Here is an 18,074-nt window from a genome sequence, read left to right as displayed (position 1 = left end):
GCCACCACAACATTTTCCAAGTGATTTTGAAGCACGGCTAAAACGGGACTCCAGAAAGATAAGGATATTGAGGTAAACAAGTGCACTGTGCTCCGTGGGCCCCTCTGGATTCAGGGACTCATGTACACCGCATTCCATGCACACATTATAGATACGCCACTGTGTATATAATTCAGTGGCATCTCTGCTGGCAACTACCGGTACGCAACCGGTTTATAACAGGTTGAACTTACACAGACTGAGTTCAGAAAGGGTGTGTAGACTGAATTGTGAGCTAGCCATGTAGCATGTTTCATATGCACTTTCTATACCTACTGTAGGATGGGGCTTTTGTAACTGTACACTAATGATGACAGCTAGGAACCAGTGGAAAGAGGCTGCCCAGCAGCTAAGAATGGAACAGTCTGATTAAAGGCAAATGTTAGCATTTATTTCTGCGTAAGCCATATTGGAACAAGCACATTCAATCCACCTTTGCTCCACAATGTGTAAAACAATGAGGCATTCACATTCATTTAGTCCACATTGTAGCCTGTACATGCAGGATGATGGAGGGCATTGTTAATGACCCACAGGAGCGCAAGTCTATGATGCTATTGACTGTGCACACTCCACAATTTTTTAAAAGATATCACTCAGAAGGGTATTTATAGCTACACTACTGACTATATTCAAGTAACGGTGATGCAATTTAATCCTACTTCTGGAAACGTAACATTTCTAAAGGCCCCCATACACTATGCGATTTTGGGACGATTTCATCCGATTTCGGCACTTTGTGCCGATAATTGGGTGAAATCGGCCCAAAATCGTAGGTGTGTGATATCTGATCCGATCCGATGCGCGGTCCCGTGCGCATCGGACCGGATCAGGGAGGTCGGACGGTCTGTACATACGATCATGTCCGACCTCCCTGTATGCATATGCCTGCCACCTGACAGGCATATGCATGCAGACACCGGGGGAGCAGTGGGGCGGGCAGCGGGTCCCTGAGCGCCGGCGAGTGCTGCTGACTGACCTGGCCGGGCAGTGTACTTTACACATAGCAGCAGCGGGGATGGGACGTGTAGTGGCGGCTATTAGATTTTTAAAATACTTGTCAAATGACCGGCCGCTCTCTGATTGGCTGAGAGCTCTCCGGCCAATCAGAGAGCGGCCGGTCATTTGACAAATATTTTAAAAATCTAATAGCCGCCACTACGCGTCCCGTCCCCGCTGCTGCTATGTGTAAGTACACTGCCCGGCCAGGTCAGCAGCGCTCACCGCACTTGCCGCCCGCCACTGCCCGCCCCCACCACTGCCGCCGCTGCCCGCCCCCACTACTCCTCACCGCCCTGCAGCTCCCCGGGGTTTTTTTTACATGGGATAAATCGCATGCGATTTATCCCATGTAAAAAATGGCACATCAAGTGCCAAATTGTATGTGAGCCTCCCGGGGAGCTGCCGGGCGGCTCGCAGGTAAATTGGGTCCGACTTGTCCCTAGGACAAGTCGGCCTAATGTATGGGGGCCTTAAGATAGCTCTTCTTAAAGAACCTGGAAATATTACACTAATAAAAGTCTTATTTTTTTTACCTTTGATATCATGCGGGTTGTCAATGATAAAATTCCCGTTCCAGACAACAGAGAAATCCACAGGCAGGTCACTGATATCCATGCCTTCATAGGAATACTAAGAACAGAGCGGAGAGAAGTTAGAAAACGGTTTTCTGTGACAGTACTGGTTTGGCAGCAGGCCTAACAAATAGATGGCAATCAAGCAATGATTTCAGACACACTGGACCATATTTACAAAGTAGCAAGGATACACCCACTTTTCATTTGCACCGGCATGCCTACATAACCCACCTTACTGCCTTCACTGCACTCTTTGTAATAATATCTGTGACAGGTAGCTTCCTTCTTCTGTGAAAAGGAGGCATGTGGAGAGTTTCACTGGGGCGGTACACCTGTCAAACCATAATGGGGGTGTCCTAAGGTGATCTCAGGGAGGACAGGAACATCCTGTGGAGCACTTAGAGCTGGTGCAAAACTCAAGTTCTTTTGTGGAGTATAAATGTGCCCTCTTGTTTCATCAACCTCTCTCTTAACAATTATACCCCGTTCATACCGGCCACCTGGCAATTACCTGGCATTTTTGAGTGACGGGTCATTTTTCCAGGTGCAGTCTTGTCAAGAGCAGGGTCAGCAACCCGGAATTTAAGACCCGAGTTGACCCTTTCACACAAAAAAACCCCATTTTTTTTAAATAAAATTCCCAGGTTGTAAAGCTTTAACCTGGTTATTTGCTTCAGGTGTGAATTAGGTGTGAATTAGATGCAATTGTACACCTGGCTTGAGTGCCCTTGCTCCACCCAACTCTGCCCATAAACTGGAACAAACCTTTTCTCCGCCGCAGACACCCTGCACCACAAACCCAAGCACTGGCAGAAATCTATTTATATATTTGTCATTCACAATCATTGGAAGAAAAAACAAACAAGCATGGAGATAACATATAAACTTAACACATATTGGAACCTATTTGGGAATTCAACTCATGACAACAACACAACAAGGCAGCAATATTAACCAATATGTCACCATGCTGACCACTCATACACAAACAACACATAAATCTGCCTGTGACAACTTAATGTTATCAGTATTATCTACATTTCCTTGTATGCTTTTTGAATCAGATAATAAGCCTACAAGTAGGTTTATTATAAGGCCAAAAATAAGAGGGAACGGTACTTGTGTACTACCACGGCGCCCATCGCATCGCAGACCATCAGGCATGCGATGGTATGCGATGTGATGCGATGTTACGCAATGGCAGGCGATGTTATACAATTTTAAATTGTATACGATCGCATTGTATGGCATTGTATCGCATATGTGATTTAAAATTGTATAAGCACCCTAATGGGTTTTTCAATGTAAATAGTGGCCCCTATAAGATAATTAAACGTGATGGGTGCTTAGTATGTTAAAAGTACCCCCAACGGAACCCCCACTATCAACGCCAACCCGAAGCGTGGCGCACGCAGCGAGCCCGCGAGGGGCGGCGGTACGTGTCCTACAACCTTTTCATACCCCCCCACTATCCACGTCGGCGTGAAGTTGATTTTATATAGTGTGGTGAGAGCAGCGAGCCACCGAGCCTGAAGCGAGGGGAAGCGTAATACATGTAAAGTAATACGCGTCCCCTCGCGGGGCTCACTGCTCTCACCACGCATCGGGCTCGGAGGCTCGCCACACTATATAAAATCCACTCCACGCCAACGTGGATAGTGGGGATATGAAAAGGTCGTAGGACGCGTACCGCCGCCCCTTCGGGTTGGCGTTCATAGTGGGGGTGGCGTGGGGGTGCATTTAACACTGTAAGCCCCCATTAGGGTGCTTATACAATTAAACATCGTATAGAGGGCTTACACAATTTAAAATCACATTGCATCGCTGTGTATCGGGTGTATGCCATGCGATGGCATGCAATGCGATTATACGTCGTGCGACCTAATATCGTGGGCGACGTGATAATACACAAGTACCGAGGGAACTTATAACAGCCATTTGTGATGTGGGCTATTAACCTCCTTGTACATGTCTAAAAGCATTACCAACATAGCAAAGTAATCCAAAATCTGGAAGATCCATAGCCCCAGTGTAGGAAAGGTTCTGTAATAAAAGTCCCTTCACCTCCACACTCAGAGCACTCCCTGTAGCTGTTTGTTCAGTGAAAGTGTTTATTTACTCCTTCTACTGTGTGCCTCTGTCTCATACAGACCCTCTGCTGCACTGCCAGAAGCAACTGTATTAGGAATTCTATGGAGCCGGCGTGAGCTGGGGACTTGCAGAGGCTGATAAGACTTCCCCGTTCTGCTTTATCAGTCTGCTGTAAATTAGCTTTTTTGCTTCACTCTTTTGTCAGATTGCTGTCTTATTCCTCCAAATGACCCCCCGCAGGCTGCGACAGGGAAAGGCTAGATAAAGAGCTCCGTCCTTTCTAAATAGCATCCTAATTTACAATGGCTCAGGTCTAGGAACACAACAGCATTATTTTGATTTCACTACAAAAAGTGTAGATTACGGCAGTGTTCTGTACACAGTATGCAGCACATCATCATTTTGTCAGTGACTACAAAGGACTTAATGCAACTATCATGCTATGCTCCATCACCATCATATGTTACTGCAGTACAAGCACTCACCGAACTGTTCTGACATTGGACGCTGGAGCTGTTAAAGCGTAGAGCAGGCATACGGTGTAATACACCCTGTATGTTCAGCACACACTCATAACCTCGCTGTCCGGACTGTGGTTGGGGCAGGTTCCTGGCCTTCAGTGTGATTGGCTTAATCTCACCAACTGGAATCAAGATCTCTTCAGTGGGTACTAACTGTGGGCAATCCTGGGTAAAACAGAAACTCTGGTTAACAGCAAGTAAATTCCACATTTTGATGAAAAGGGTCAAGGGAGGCTTTTGCCCCTTAAATGTGCACCGTGTAGGAAAAAGGCCAAAATGCACTCAAAAACAGTTCATTTCAGTTTCATTTCTAAATGATAGGAAAATCCATATATAGGCACTGTATATGTGCAGCTATTTAAGCACCAGTAAAGAGCTCTTGCTGTCAGATGTGACAGAATGAAGAGCTCAGGGGACATACACAGTGGGGCTTCATTTGTAACTCGTGTCAAAATGTGACTGTTATGTTTCCACAAAAATCAGTACGAGTATATTACTATGCAGTTTTTGTATGTTATATGTATTGTTATACCCTGAGATATGCTTAACCAGCAATATGTTGAGAGTCTGCCCCCACACTCCCAGCAGAACATTGGGCAGGGAGAAAGAGGACTGACTGATGCTGTAGCACCTTCCCTCCCCAGCCCAGCAGACAGATCACGCTGTCTACCCCTGCCGGATGATGTACAGTACTGAGTGTTGGAGGGTTATAAAGTATAGAAAGATAAAGTACCAGATCCTGTCATTTTTCCAACACAGTTTGCATCATGGCTGATACTTTATATCTCTCCAATTTATCACCCCCCTTGAGAAGTGTGTGCAACTGCACATAAACTATCATTGTATAAATTTATTAACAAGGGGGACTGGTAACACCTCGCCACATTGGTCAAGTCCTCTCCCAGTACCGGGGAGCTGTAGAGCTGATGGCACCCAAGGAAAAAAGGTCACGTTAAAATTCCATCCGTTATACACTTTAATTTCTACTCTTCTTCTATTCTAAAACAGTGCTTGCTTACACCTCAGGAGTGAGCATATTACATGGATCAAGTTATACCCCTTTTACACCAAAAACCCTGGTCGGACCCTGGTCTTTGAACGCTGGAGTTTCCAGGGTCTGCTTTATACCCCATTTACACAGCACTTTGACCTGGGTCAGACCTGGGTCTGCATCATTTACACTGAACCTGGGTCAGCCCTGCCTTTCCTTGTGGATGTCGTCAAAAATGCTTGCTCGTTGCCAAGGGGGGTGAAATTGCTTGTTGTCAGGAGGCATATATATATATATATATATATATATATATATATATAAATATATATATATAAAAAAATAAAATAAAAAAATATATATATATATCCTGGAACAGGCTGGCACTCACTTACAGACTGTGTATATGCCTGGTTGGTCTGTCTTTGATGTGGTCATGAGTAAGGCCACGTTCTGTGGCCGAAACGTCGACCTGACTGTATGTATTTGTGTATGATCTGCTGATGGAATAAACACAGCAGCACGTATTTCAAGCTGACAAGCCCTGGTGAGTGCTATCTTCATTTGTGGATATATATATATATATATATATGCTGCTACTTAAATATAAATTCTGAGGGGGTAGAGGGGGAAGCTGTCCCCGGGTGCTGGGAGGTCCCTGCGGCTGCTGAGGAGAGGATGGGGAGTGTACCTGTCAGCCTGAGGTCGGAGCCGGAGGGGATGATGTGCGCCACCACCGCTGTACCTCCCCCCGCAGCCGCGAAGTTCCTGCGGCGAATGGACAGTGGCGGGGGTCAGTGGCGGGGGTCCCTCCGGCGCATGGGAACTAGTAGTTCCCATACGCCGGAGGGACCCCCGATGCTCACGGTCCATTCGCCGCAGGGACTTCACGGCTGCGGGGGGAGGTACAGCAGCGGCTGCGGCGCACATCATCCCCTCCGGCTCCGACCTCAGGCTGACAGGTACCCCCCCTCCTCTCAGTAGCCGCAGGGACCCCCCTCCTCTCGCAGCACCTGGGGACAGCTTCCCCAGCGCTGCATGCTGTGGACCCGCTGCGGGTGCCGGGACCCACAGCGGGACCATTTACACCGGCCTTTACACGGGTCCTATCTGGGTTCTACCCAGGGTAGAGGACCCATGTAATTGGACACGGATATACCCCATTTACACCGCCGATGATCCGGGTCTGGCCCGCCGCTGACCCGGATTTTTCGGCGGTGTAAAAGGGGTATTAGTGAGCTTGCTGGTTTATCTCTATAGAGTAGGGATGGCCATCGACCATCGTTGATTTGAAATCATCGATGGTTTATGGCCGATGTTGAATACTTTTGCCATCGATGGGGAAGAACCAGATGGTTTCCCTCCATCGATGGAATAGCAAAACGATGTTTTGCTTTTTTTTTCTTCAAAGTGCAGGGACACAGAGCATAGCTCCGCCCCCGACATCCACGAAGCCCTACCCCCATGTTTTGATTGGCCCACATGCCAATCAATCAAATATAATGGATGAGCATCGATATGTAAAAATATAGATGGTCATCCATTGCATAGTTAAGCACTATCGATGGCCAATTGCAGAATTGCCATCGATGGCAACCATCGATGGCAACGATGGCCATCCCTACTATAGAGATCAGAATACACATACAAATGCATGAAATAAATATATGCAGAATGAAAGCCCCTCACCCAATCCCTTATCCAGAAAATGCACCTTCTAACGAACCTCTTCAATCTCACTTACTTATAAGCTTCACAGTCTCCAGTCCACAAATACAGAGATATAGGGTTAAGAATAAGATAGGCATTCTGTCCCTAAAACTTGGTGTTAGCTTTATTAATGACGGATTTGGCTGCTTTGCCAGCTCTACAAGACGTGCATTATCCCTGCTTCTACTCCACAGCGGTACTGATAACTGGCATTCTGCAGGTCTTTACTCCCAGAGAGACTTGCAGATATATACACTGCGTGTTTAAACAAATTTCATTACTTACTCTGCTAGAGTGCTGCTCATATGCGGTGCAACCCCAGAGAAATGGACTAATCCATCATAGCTTTTGCCACTAACCTCTAGTAAGTTAAATAACAATATCCCTGGGATAACAAACACACATTATGCAAATAAGCTCCGCTTTTTAAATCTCTTTTCTAACGTTACCAGTACCATGTGCGGCTCTACACTGTCACTATATCCTGCACTGCAGTAAATTGTTTTGCTGATCATATACAGCAAGCTGTGGTGGATTTTTTACTCAATGATAACAATATACTGTATATATTTGGATGTACGTGACAAATGATTTCAATAAAGTAACTGCATTTATTACTTGGCTCTGCTGAAAAAAAAAAGAAAAATAAAACAAGCGTTTGTTTTAACTACTGACCAGCAGCATTGACAAGGAAAAATTCCAGTTATAGTAAGATTATTTCACCAGGAGGGGGCACTGTTCTATTGCTGTTTGCTTCAGTCTATGGGCCAGATTCTCTAAGCTTCAAAAGTGATAAAATGGAGAGTGATAAACAGCCAGCCAATCAGCTCCTGCATGACATTTTTCAAACACAGTCTGTGATATGGCAGGTAGGAGCTGATTGGCTGGCTGTTTATCACTCTCCATTTTATCTCTTTTGAATCTTAGAGAATCTGACGATTTATAATTTTTTGTACGCTCAGGATACAATAAAGTTCTCACTAATATTAATTAGTAAATATAATATTCTGCTACATACAGCCATCTTTAAATACATGATTGAGGCAATGGAGTTTTAATGAACACTTTTACAAAAGGTAAAACAAATCATAAACACTACAGTCTCCCTTGACGTTTCCATCAGTGACCCGCTGTAATTGCTACATTATGCACTCCAATGATAGAGCTGTGCATTCACGGGGGCCTGTAATGCCACTGCAATACACTGTAAGCTTCATTAATATTTATATCCTTTCTATGAATGCTATGCAAATGCAACAGAAATCGCTTCTATACCTCAGAGATGTTGACGCGGCCCTCCTGGAAAGAACAGGTAGTTGGATCGTGTGTGCAGAGGTTGCGGTATTTGCACCAGTGGCATCGGAATGCACTGTTCACACAGGATAGGCAGCTGGGTAGAAGGGAGAAACATTGGTCCGTGATGAATAAAAATATAGGCCGAACAGAGCTACACACATGTACGTACACACATGTGTATGTGTGTCTGTGAGTGTATATATATATATATATATATATATACACATACACACACACACACATTATAATACACATACTGTATACCATACCTCCCAACATGACCCATTCCAGGAGGGAAACAATACTCTGCTCCTGGACTTTCCTCTTAATGTATGACTGCCATCACCTGTGTTGAACATGTTAAGTGATAAGAAAGGTGTTTCACCACAGGTGATGGCAATCATACATTAGTAGGGAAGTCCAGGAGCAGAGCATTGTGTCCCTCCTGGGGAGAATAATGTTGGGAGGTATGGTATACTGTATGTGTACGTGTAGAGCAGAAAAGAAAAAAAAAACACATTAAAATGGAAAGAAGGATTTATTTTGAAAGAGCAATGTGATAAGCGGATATATACACTGAAAGACAGACCAATAATGCAGACCAAAAAGAGCCCACCCAAAAAGGCCAGGATGGACAAAGGAACCTCTTTCCATTCACATAGCAAGCAGGTTAAAACAATCAGCAGAATCTGCTGAGTAAACGGAGTACAGGCTAAGACACAGCCTGGTCTTCTCCTAGTGCAATGCTTTCTTTGAAAGATCCAATATTTATTTTTCATACAAGCCACAGAGGTTCTCAGGAATAAAAAAAAGCTGGGACATCTCTAGAACCAGCCAGCTAGGATAAACAGCGGCTTCCTCTGCATATACACTGGACATGGGCGAGGATAAACAATACAGGCTCCCCGAAGCCATATATGACTTGTGCTGCATAAACACTGCCTCACGTTGACATACATTAAATATACATATATTTGCTATTAGCATCTCCAGTTACATACTAGTGGCAAATTCCATCCGTCAACACAACCTCAATATTTATACCAGTGCAGATCTAAACACCTGACTCACATACATCATGTTACTGTCGCCCTCTCCGCTCTGAACTCCAACCTGCAAATCATTAAATCACTCTCTGTTTTCTGAAAACCTTGAGTGGTTACGGATGGAATTGACCATAGGGAAACTGTACAGCTGAAGCAGTCTGGGACGCCAAAAAAGGAAAAGAAGTGACGATGGGAGAGCATTAATGTTGCGCAAGATTTTTGGGGAAATATAATATAAATGTACAGTACAGTATGTATGGTTTCAAAAAGGAATATGCATTAAAGGCACACAAAGTGAAAGAGTAGAGGTTATCAATGTGTATGTGACACTACGTGCTAGTAATGCTGCGTGTTTTCCTCTACTTGTAAAATGTGTTCCTGGTTTTGTTTTCTTGGAACATAGGATGGGTGGATGGATGGATGAACGGAATATTATCAGTAACTGTGGTACCAGTATGCAGGTCTGGCCTGTGGCAAGTGCAGGGGCAGTAGTAGCTAGCCTTCCTGTGTTAGATAGGCACTGAGTATATGTCAAGGTTGTATTCAGTAGTGAATGCCTACCAATATAAATAACAGGTCTCTGTTCCACCTCACCAGCAGGGCAGCATTAGGTATTGAAGCAATTATTTTGAAATGCACTGTATAGGACAAAGATGTGGTTTATAATTTATGTCTACTAGATACGCAGCAGAATGCAGGCCATTTATTGCAATTTTTATTTAGATTTTTACTACAGGGAAGATGACATCAGCTCCAGCCCCGATCAGCCTGTTTCTATCGCACTGGCTGAGTAAGTCCTGCGTTACGCACAGACTGCAAACACTGGAAAAATCATTCATTGGTGAGTGTCTTACGAATGGATTTGCACCTAATCGCCGATCGACATATTCACAATCCATTTGCAGCCCAGCAATCGTGTCTGAATAACCCCCAGAAGCACAAACAGAGATGTTTAAGAGAATATGCCGGGTTCTTTTCAACCATAAACTGCCCAGGACTATGCATATTGCATAAACAACTGCAAACATTCCATTCCATAGTACATGGACTAATGGGAAGAATGCCTGCAGCACACACAGAGGTAGATGTATGAAGCAGTGATAAGGGAGAAGAAGTGATAAAGTGTCTGGAACTTTATCACTGGCCAATCAGCTCCTGACTGTTAAGTTACAGGCTGGATTAAAAAAGGGATAGTTAGGAGCTGATTGGCTGGTGATAAAGTACCAGGCACTTTATATTACTGCTTCATACAGCTACCCTTCAGCATGAACACAATTTGAGCAGCAAGCGGTCTATTTTAACATTTCGGACAAGATGGCGCCTTACAGTTGGTGACCGCTGCAGTTGTAGAATTTGAAATCTGTGCTCACAAATGTCTTGCCAGTCTCTTCGGAAATCAGCTGAAGCTCCACCCCAAACCAGTCTGAAAGAGAAAACGTCAGTGGTTAAAGCAATGAAAAGAATGCAACAATAATTGACAATAACAATGTTGCTACTAAATATAGATAATAAATGACATTTCTGTATACAGGGTGGTAATAATTAAACTTCCCATGCTCAGAGCCATGTGTAGGTTGATCTAACAATAAAAACGTCAACATATTTGCTAGGGAGAATAATTAGGACATAGGAAGCACTTACATATTTTGTTTGAGGAATCCCCCAAGCCCTAGTTATTCTCTCTACCCATTCCGATTGTTACATCAATCTACAGATGGCTCCGAAAAGGGGAAGTTTAATTATGGGCACCCTGTGTATACAGAGTTTACTGCTCCAGCAGTTGACACATAAGAGGAATAGGCACGCAAAGAATCCTCCCAGCACCGACTCTTTCCCTGACGTCAGGAAATAATCCTTTTTCTTCCTTGTTCCCCAAAAGGGATAATCTCTATCTTTCTGTAAGTAACAGGCTCCCCTCTGCACATAAGCTTCTAGGCATACTAAAATCTCTTCCAAGGTCTTGGATTTTTCCGTTATGTGATTTCCAAAAGTGTCTGAGACTTAAATCACCCTCTGGGCATTATATCCTGATTTTAAGCTACATGCTTTCCTGAAAGCCACTGTGAAATAGATATATTAAAGAGCCACTAAACCTAAGTTGCTTTATATAAAAGAGCGACATGTTCTAATATCAGCCCAAATACATATAGGTAAAGGTTGTTATGTCATTGCAGCAATTAATACAGTTCACTGTGCAGCGGAGTGCAATTTATCTTATTACTAAGGGTATGACTATCTGCCTCTGGTTATATTCATCAGGATTTGGACATACAAAGGGATTAGTACTTGTCCACCTTTCTGGTTTCAACCCCTGGTAATGTGCCATGTAAATGTTAAAACCAGCAGTTTTTTTTGTTTTAAATCTAGATAGTGAATAGAGGAGATGGAGAATGATGTGTCTGTAGACCCTGATGTGACTATGGTTAACAGATCCAATAATTACTGACTGGCTGCTGCTACTGCACATGCATTGCAATCAGTCAAGAGAGTACTGTACATCAGATGAGTGCTTTCTCATCTTCCCATGACTGTTACTAGTCGCAGGTTGTTTGACGTCAATAGTGTCCCCCCCCAGCCATGAGCATGCACTGCGTAAACACCCATGATCCTTGGGTGCATATGCTTCCTCGAACCGATCGCACAGGGGCGTGACTAGCCACAATCACAACATGGCAGCATGTGTGACCAGTTTGTGGGATGGATGGGGAGGGACACCAGTAAACTATCCACACATGCAGATTGGGTAGATCATGTTTATTTGGGACACATGGTACAGTTCTGTCCTCTGAATAGTGGATAATGTTCTCAATTTCATCATGCGTGCAGTTGCTTCTTCACCTGGAGCTCTGCGTCATGGCTTATATATGTGTTTGTGTATATTAAAACATGTCTTAAGGCCCCATACACTGAGCCAATTTTGGCCGATACCGCCAAAGTCAGTTTGATGTCCCCTCAGGTCCGATGCGTGGTCCCGTGTGCAACGGACATTAGGTGACATCAAACTGACTTTGTTGGAAATCAGACCTGCGTCGGTGGACGAACCTGCTGGCCGTCCGACCACCCGATCTGGGACCTCCCTCCCGGCGGTGAGCCGGGCGGGAAACTGATGCATGCGGGTATCAGGTGGCCGTACACTGCTGCAAAACATCGCAGTAATGTATGGCCACCGTAAGATTTTAGTGATTTAATAAACCATGGTGTTGTCTACTGAATTTATTTGGTTATCCACCACGGATAGTACAGAGCCCCCAATGTTTTTTTTTCCCCTTCTTGGTGCCGAGACACGGGATATACCTTAGTGTCTTGAAGCACTTGCTCCACCTCACCACTAGCTGGCCGAGTCACGGGATATACCTTAGTGTCTCAAAGCACTTGCTCCACCTCACCACTAGATCCACCTCACCAATGGCCTGCTGCCCATTGAGTAATACAGCATGGATGACAATCGGTGGGTGAAAGCATTGATGGTTCCTCTACTATTGGGTTAATACCATCAAGGTAACCTACTAATGGTCATCCCATACCATGTTTTCAATGTGTTTATGAGATAGATCACTGGTTTCCAAACAGTACATGTTTCCAAGTCACCTGTAGATTTTTTAAATGTGACAGTTGGTGATCTGGAAAACACGAACTGTGTGGGGTCCTGAGGATCGAGTTTGAGAACCACTGAGCTAGATTACAGAGCTGTAATTTTTATTTTAATTACATGGGCATGTATATATATATATATATATATATATATATATATATATATATATATACCTGTTCTTCTCCCAAATATTATTTACCTTATCTAAGACCTCACCTTGATCTGCAGGGATTATGGGAACATCTTTTGCAGCTGGAGAAATGCAGACAATACGGTTGCCAGATACTTGTCCTTCAACCCGAGTAATGTTGCCAATGGAGCAGGTCACACCAGCGGACAGATCTGGGACATCACTGACTTCCAAAGTAAGCTAAGGGAGAAGAGATGTATTAGTAATTATCTATAATCAGGGGCTGGCTGGTAACATTCAGACTGATTTACCTAAATCAACAACAGAGTGTGGTATGATATGTCGACAGCCATATTGACGATATTCATCATGTAGACATTGATTAAATGTTGAAATGATAGGTTCACATAGCATGCCTGGTGGCCCAGCAGTCACTTTTCTGCATATGAAACCTGCAGTAGCTCCAGCCCGGCTTCTGGGTCCATAGATCATGTGTCTGTCACTCCCGGGTCAGTACTAACTCAAGCGGTCCTTTGAATGTGTAAACCTACCACCCAGCAGTCTACCCCCCAGCAGTCTAACCCTAGGCTCTCCCTAGTGTGTACAACTATCCCTCCCGGACAAAGCTCAAACCTAATGCTGACATTTTGACAATGTCGATATTTTACACGTCAACACTCTGATAATGTCGTCAAATTGCCATCATTTTAACAATGTCAACTGCATATCTATTGACACTGTGATTATTATTTATTTTGGCCTAATGACTACATCCCCAAAAATAATTTGCAGCAAACCCAATCAACTTGTTCTTTCATTGTCACTCTTCCATGTACATGTTAATGGAACATCTATAGAAAACTGTTTATCCGTCTCTTACCGGCAGGCTGTGCTCGGACACTGGAAGGCTGTTGGGTTGTATGGTAACCTTAACACACTGTTCTATGTTCTCCGCAAACCGGAATGGCTCCTCTGCGCGTTCACATTTATCCTTCTGGGAACACCTAGAATCAGAAGACTTAACTTATTATATTGATACACGTTATTGATAACTATGCAGTAATATACACTTTACTTTTTGCATACGTAGATAACTTTTGAATGATTCGATTATTTTGTATCTGTATTTTAAATATTTCATACATAGCCAATCCAAGAGTACTTTCGCAAACTTAAGTCTACAGGCAAAGTGGCCTGTTGTCAGATTACTTTACAAAGAAAACTTGGGCACCACACCCTGCCATCACCTCACCCTGGACTTGCAGATGTTTGTGCACAGTTCTATGGGGCTGTGATTAAAGTCTGTGTAGCAGCACTGAAGCTAGGTACACAATGTCCAATTTATGTCATCGGAATGACAAATAGGGCAATTTTTCAGCAAACTGAAAGCCACAATATCTGTGCTACGCATTATTTTACCTGTAGTAGAGGGTGCTGTTATTCAGCCACACCACACTGATTTTGCATACAGTCAATCACAAGGAGGATGACATAGTGGGCCTGATTCAGACTTGATCTCTGGGATTAGGTAAATGCCGCCTTGCTTACATTTGCAGCCATGTACACAGGGGGAAAACCACTTGCAATCACTCACCAATGGTTTTCTCCCTTTTGCAGTGCCAAGTATGCCAGTGGCCCTCCCTCCCAATGGCTGGGTCCACCTGCGTTTTTAGACAGCACTCCCAGAAAACACTGCGGTGCCCCATGGCTGTAAATTTTGCTCATGTGCGGTCCTCCGATAATCACTTGGGCTGCGAAGTTGCAGCCCGGTGTACGCGGCTGAATTAGTCCCAGTGTCAGGAAACAATAATGAATATGGGCATATTATGTATAATGTACACACACACACACTGCTCGATATCAGGAAATTGAGGCTGCAATGTTTGGTTATGACTGACAGATCATTGAAGGATTGCGAATGTTTTTGAACCATTTCATTAATGAAAAGCTGAAACAATTATGTCTACACACAATGCAATAAATTAGGCCAATCACCAAATTACTGGCAAATCGGCCCAATAGTTGTATGGTGTGTACCCAGCTTACCTCTCGCCTACTCATGACTAATTTAATTGATTCCTTTAATCTTCTCTATCGAGCTAAAAATATAGAAGGTTCTGCTTCCTTCTTGTTTCTTGCAACCACCAGCAGTTATAAGCGAGAATCTATTTTGTTATCAATACAAATCACTGAGAAAACCATTGTTTTATGACTGCATGATAAAAATATATTACTAGATGTATTAGAACGCTTTCTAGGTTCATTTGTTTTCTAAAACAAAAATCGGGTTTAACAATAACATTTGCTAGGTATCTACTACACCCTATGAAATGTGATATCTAATTTATCGCTATGAAGAATAAATGTAAGGTATAATCAGAAAATAAATGCTGTACCTGAGCATAATGCATTGCTACAGCACTAATATGGTGCTGGTATGCAGGATTCGGCAAGAACAACGAGTAGCTGACCCTGCATATCTGAAAATGTGATTGTGATGCCTCGAGGCACAGACGCATAAAGTCATTTGCAGACAAAGTCTCCGCTAGGATGTGGAAATGGACGAGGAAATAGTTCCCCATGCACCGAATCAGCAATACCACAATAGCTATATGGCATTGGGGTATATAGACCATAAGTAATGTTATATCAGTGTGATTTTCTGTATAACAAAAAGCAAGCTTGTAGCTCTGTGTACCTAATGCTCTCTTGAAAGTCTCTGTAATATTGTGGTATTTATTGTGGGTATAAATGCTAAGTGGAGGTTGTTACTCTGGCTCGATAAGAGCATTTTTCAGTTTTTATCACCTTATTTTCTTGGTTTATACCTCAGAGACAAAAACCTGCCAGATCTCTAAAAGACTTGATACCTCAGGTAATGTAATAGGTAGTTAGAATACAGGGTGCATTTTCTGTAACAGACAGCTTCCGTAAAGAGCTTGATACTATGGGTTAAACTTGCTCCCTCTTGGAAATATCGGATTCCTAAAGCTGTCTGCCTAGCCTGAGTGTCAGGCTCTATGCCCAGTTTGGCCATGGTTCTTGGGTCTCTGCCATATCAGTTCTGAAACAAATGTGAGCTTGTTATCGCAGTCAGAAGACGGTCACGTACGGAAGCCTATATTAGCCATAGTCTGACTGAAATGTCCTGTATGCTATTTGTTTTAATAGAATTTCACCAGGCTTTCAGATTGGTTGACGGACACATACACGGCAAGATCTGGCCAATGGCCCAGTGGTGAGTGCCATGTGTAATTTTGTGTACCAGTGTAATTTTATAAAGAGGGCCAGGCCTACTGTACAGTATGTAAAAATATAACCCAAATGTACCCATGCAAATTCATTGTAAGAAAAAAAACTGCCACATGATTTAGTTGGCGCACTTAACATAGAGGAGGGAGATGAAAAGTCCAAAAGTCTAGTCGCTGGGCTGTATGCTTGGTGACCGTAAATACTCACATGTTGTGCAAAACACACCAGCCACAATGTGGATCGCCAGCACTCAGACACTCGCCACAAGTTGTATATTGCCCACATGACTCAACTGGGACTCTCGCAATCTGGAATAGAACAAAATGACAGTGTCTCAATGAATTGCACAAAGGTCAGTCTCTAGTCATGTTTAATGATTAGACATATTCAAAATAACTAGGAACAGATCATCTGCAGTTCATACTCCATTCAGTGGGAGCACAATCACTACAAAAAAACCACACACACACACACACACACACACACATATAACCTGGTTTTATTACAGGAGCTAGAAATTGGAAAACTGTCAACATTTTGCTGGGCAGTGTTGTCAGTGTGAGCAATTGACAAACACACACAATTTATTTTCCTCGGGGCACAGGGGAATAAAAAAAAAAGAAAAGAAGGAAAAAGGTCACAAAAAAGATGGATGCCACTCGAATTAAAAATTTGTATTTGTCAGCTCAGTGGCAGTGGTTCTGCCAATGAGCAACTGATCCAGATAAACCCGTGAGCAGTGAGACTCACAGGAAATCAGTGGAAGATGACAAGTTTGAGCCCCTTCTGACCTCTGGCCCACGAACCACATTGCCTCCATTCTAAAGGCCTAGCCTGGGCCAGTGACCAGCTCTGAAAAATCCTTTCTTTTTAATGACTTCGGGGAGAGCGGAGCGGCTGTTGCCGCAGTAATTCAGTGTAATTAAACCTATCTATCACTCCAGCAGCTGGAACATGATTCCTGATGAACTTTGCAATGGGATTTTGCAGTCACTGACTCGTAGTCTCAAACGTCCTCAGAGGGAGATGAAAAAAAAAAAAAACTTCTCTTAAAATCACATTTTAATGTGGCCTCTGTCGGCGTAATTCCACTTTCTAACCATTTTTCTTTTCTTGTCTTTAATGATTTTTCTAAATTTGATCCCACACTGTGAAATTCATGTAGGGAAACACAAATTGTAAAATATAGTTTCACATTTGTATGTCTTAATAACTGTAAAAATATACACAGTAACTCATCATCCTTGTACACACTCCAGTACCCCCTCCACCCTCTCTGTTTCTTCATGCACACATGCACATATATTATTAATGCAATTTATTACGTTCTGCACACACACACACACACAAACACATGTATACACATATACATGCACTCACAGCTGCAAGCATTAACATGAGTAATGCATTATGGGACGGATTCCAATTTGTATGAAATTGCACAGCCGCAGGGAAGCGTCTGTGCAATTCTGTACAAATAAAATGCATCTGCGAGATTGGAGCATTGTGTCTGAGGACACAACATCGGATCACCGTCTCGACCATCAAGACTTAAATCCAGACAGTCTGCATCCTGCGGGGGAAACATGACAATCATGATTCGGATAAGAAGAGTCTTTGAGCAATATCACAAGACCTCTACAAAATTGAAAATGGGGTCTTGCTCCTGCGCAATCCCACAAACATAAGATGTGTATGTAAACCATCGCGTTTGCGTACACATCTGAATCAGGCCTAGGGCTGGATCTTATGCGGTAGCCATGCAGAATGCCAACCTAACTGAGTTTTTTTAAAGGGGCAGTCATTTACAAAGCATGGTCTTGCCTTGTAAA

The 18,074-nt window shown here is 43.4% G+C and overlaps 1 protein-coding gene across 1 annotated transcript in view; it reads right to left on the bottom strand.

Moving 5' to 3' along the window:
* The window catches only part of PLXNA2 (plexin A2), a 308,762-nt gene that overhangs the window by 74,756 nt on the left and 215,932 nt on the right, over positions 1 to 18,074 (bottom strand). The window contains exons 5-11 of the mRNA XM_083172831.1: positions 16,450 to 16,550; positions 13,871 to 13,994; positions 13,077 to 13,230; positions 10,595 to 10,691; positions 8,202 to 8,316; positions 4,193 to 4,393; positions 1,575 to 1,671 (exon numbers count right to left, since the gene is read on the bottom strand). Of these exons, the coding sequence (XP_083028957.1) occupies positions 1,575 to 1,671; positions 4,193 to 4,393; positions 8,202 to 8,316; positions 10,595 to 10,691; positions 13,077 to 13,230; positions 13,871 to 13,994; positions 16,450 to 16,550 (889 nt within the window). The remainder of the gene's footprint in view (positions 1 to 1,574; positions 1,672 to 4,192; positions 4,394 to 8,201; positions 8,317 to 10,594; positions 10,692 to 13,076; positions 13,231 to 13,870; positions 13,995 to 16,449; positions 16,551 to 18,074) is intronic.

Source organism: Crinia signifera, chromosome 2, assembly GCF_055691185.1.
Source record: "Crinia signifera chromosome 2, ASM5569118v1, whole genome shotgun sequence".
Lineage (NCBI taxonomy): Eukaryota > Metazoa > Chordata > Amphibia > Anura > Myobatrachidae > Crinia > Crinia signifera.
The sequence above is the reverse complement of the archived record's forward strand: the minus strand, read 5'-3'. Positions and strand labels throughout refer to the sequence as shown.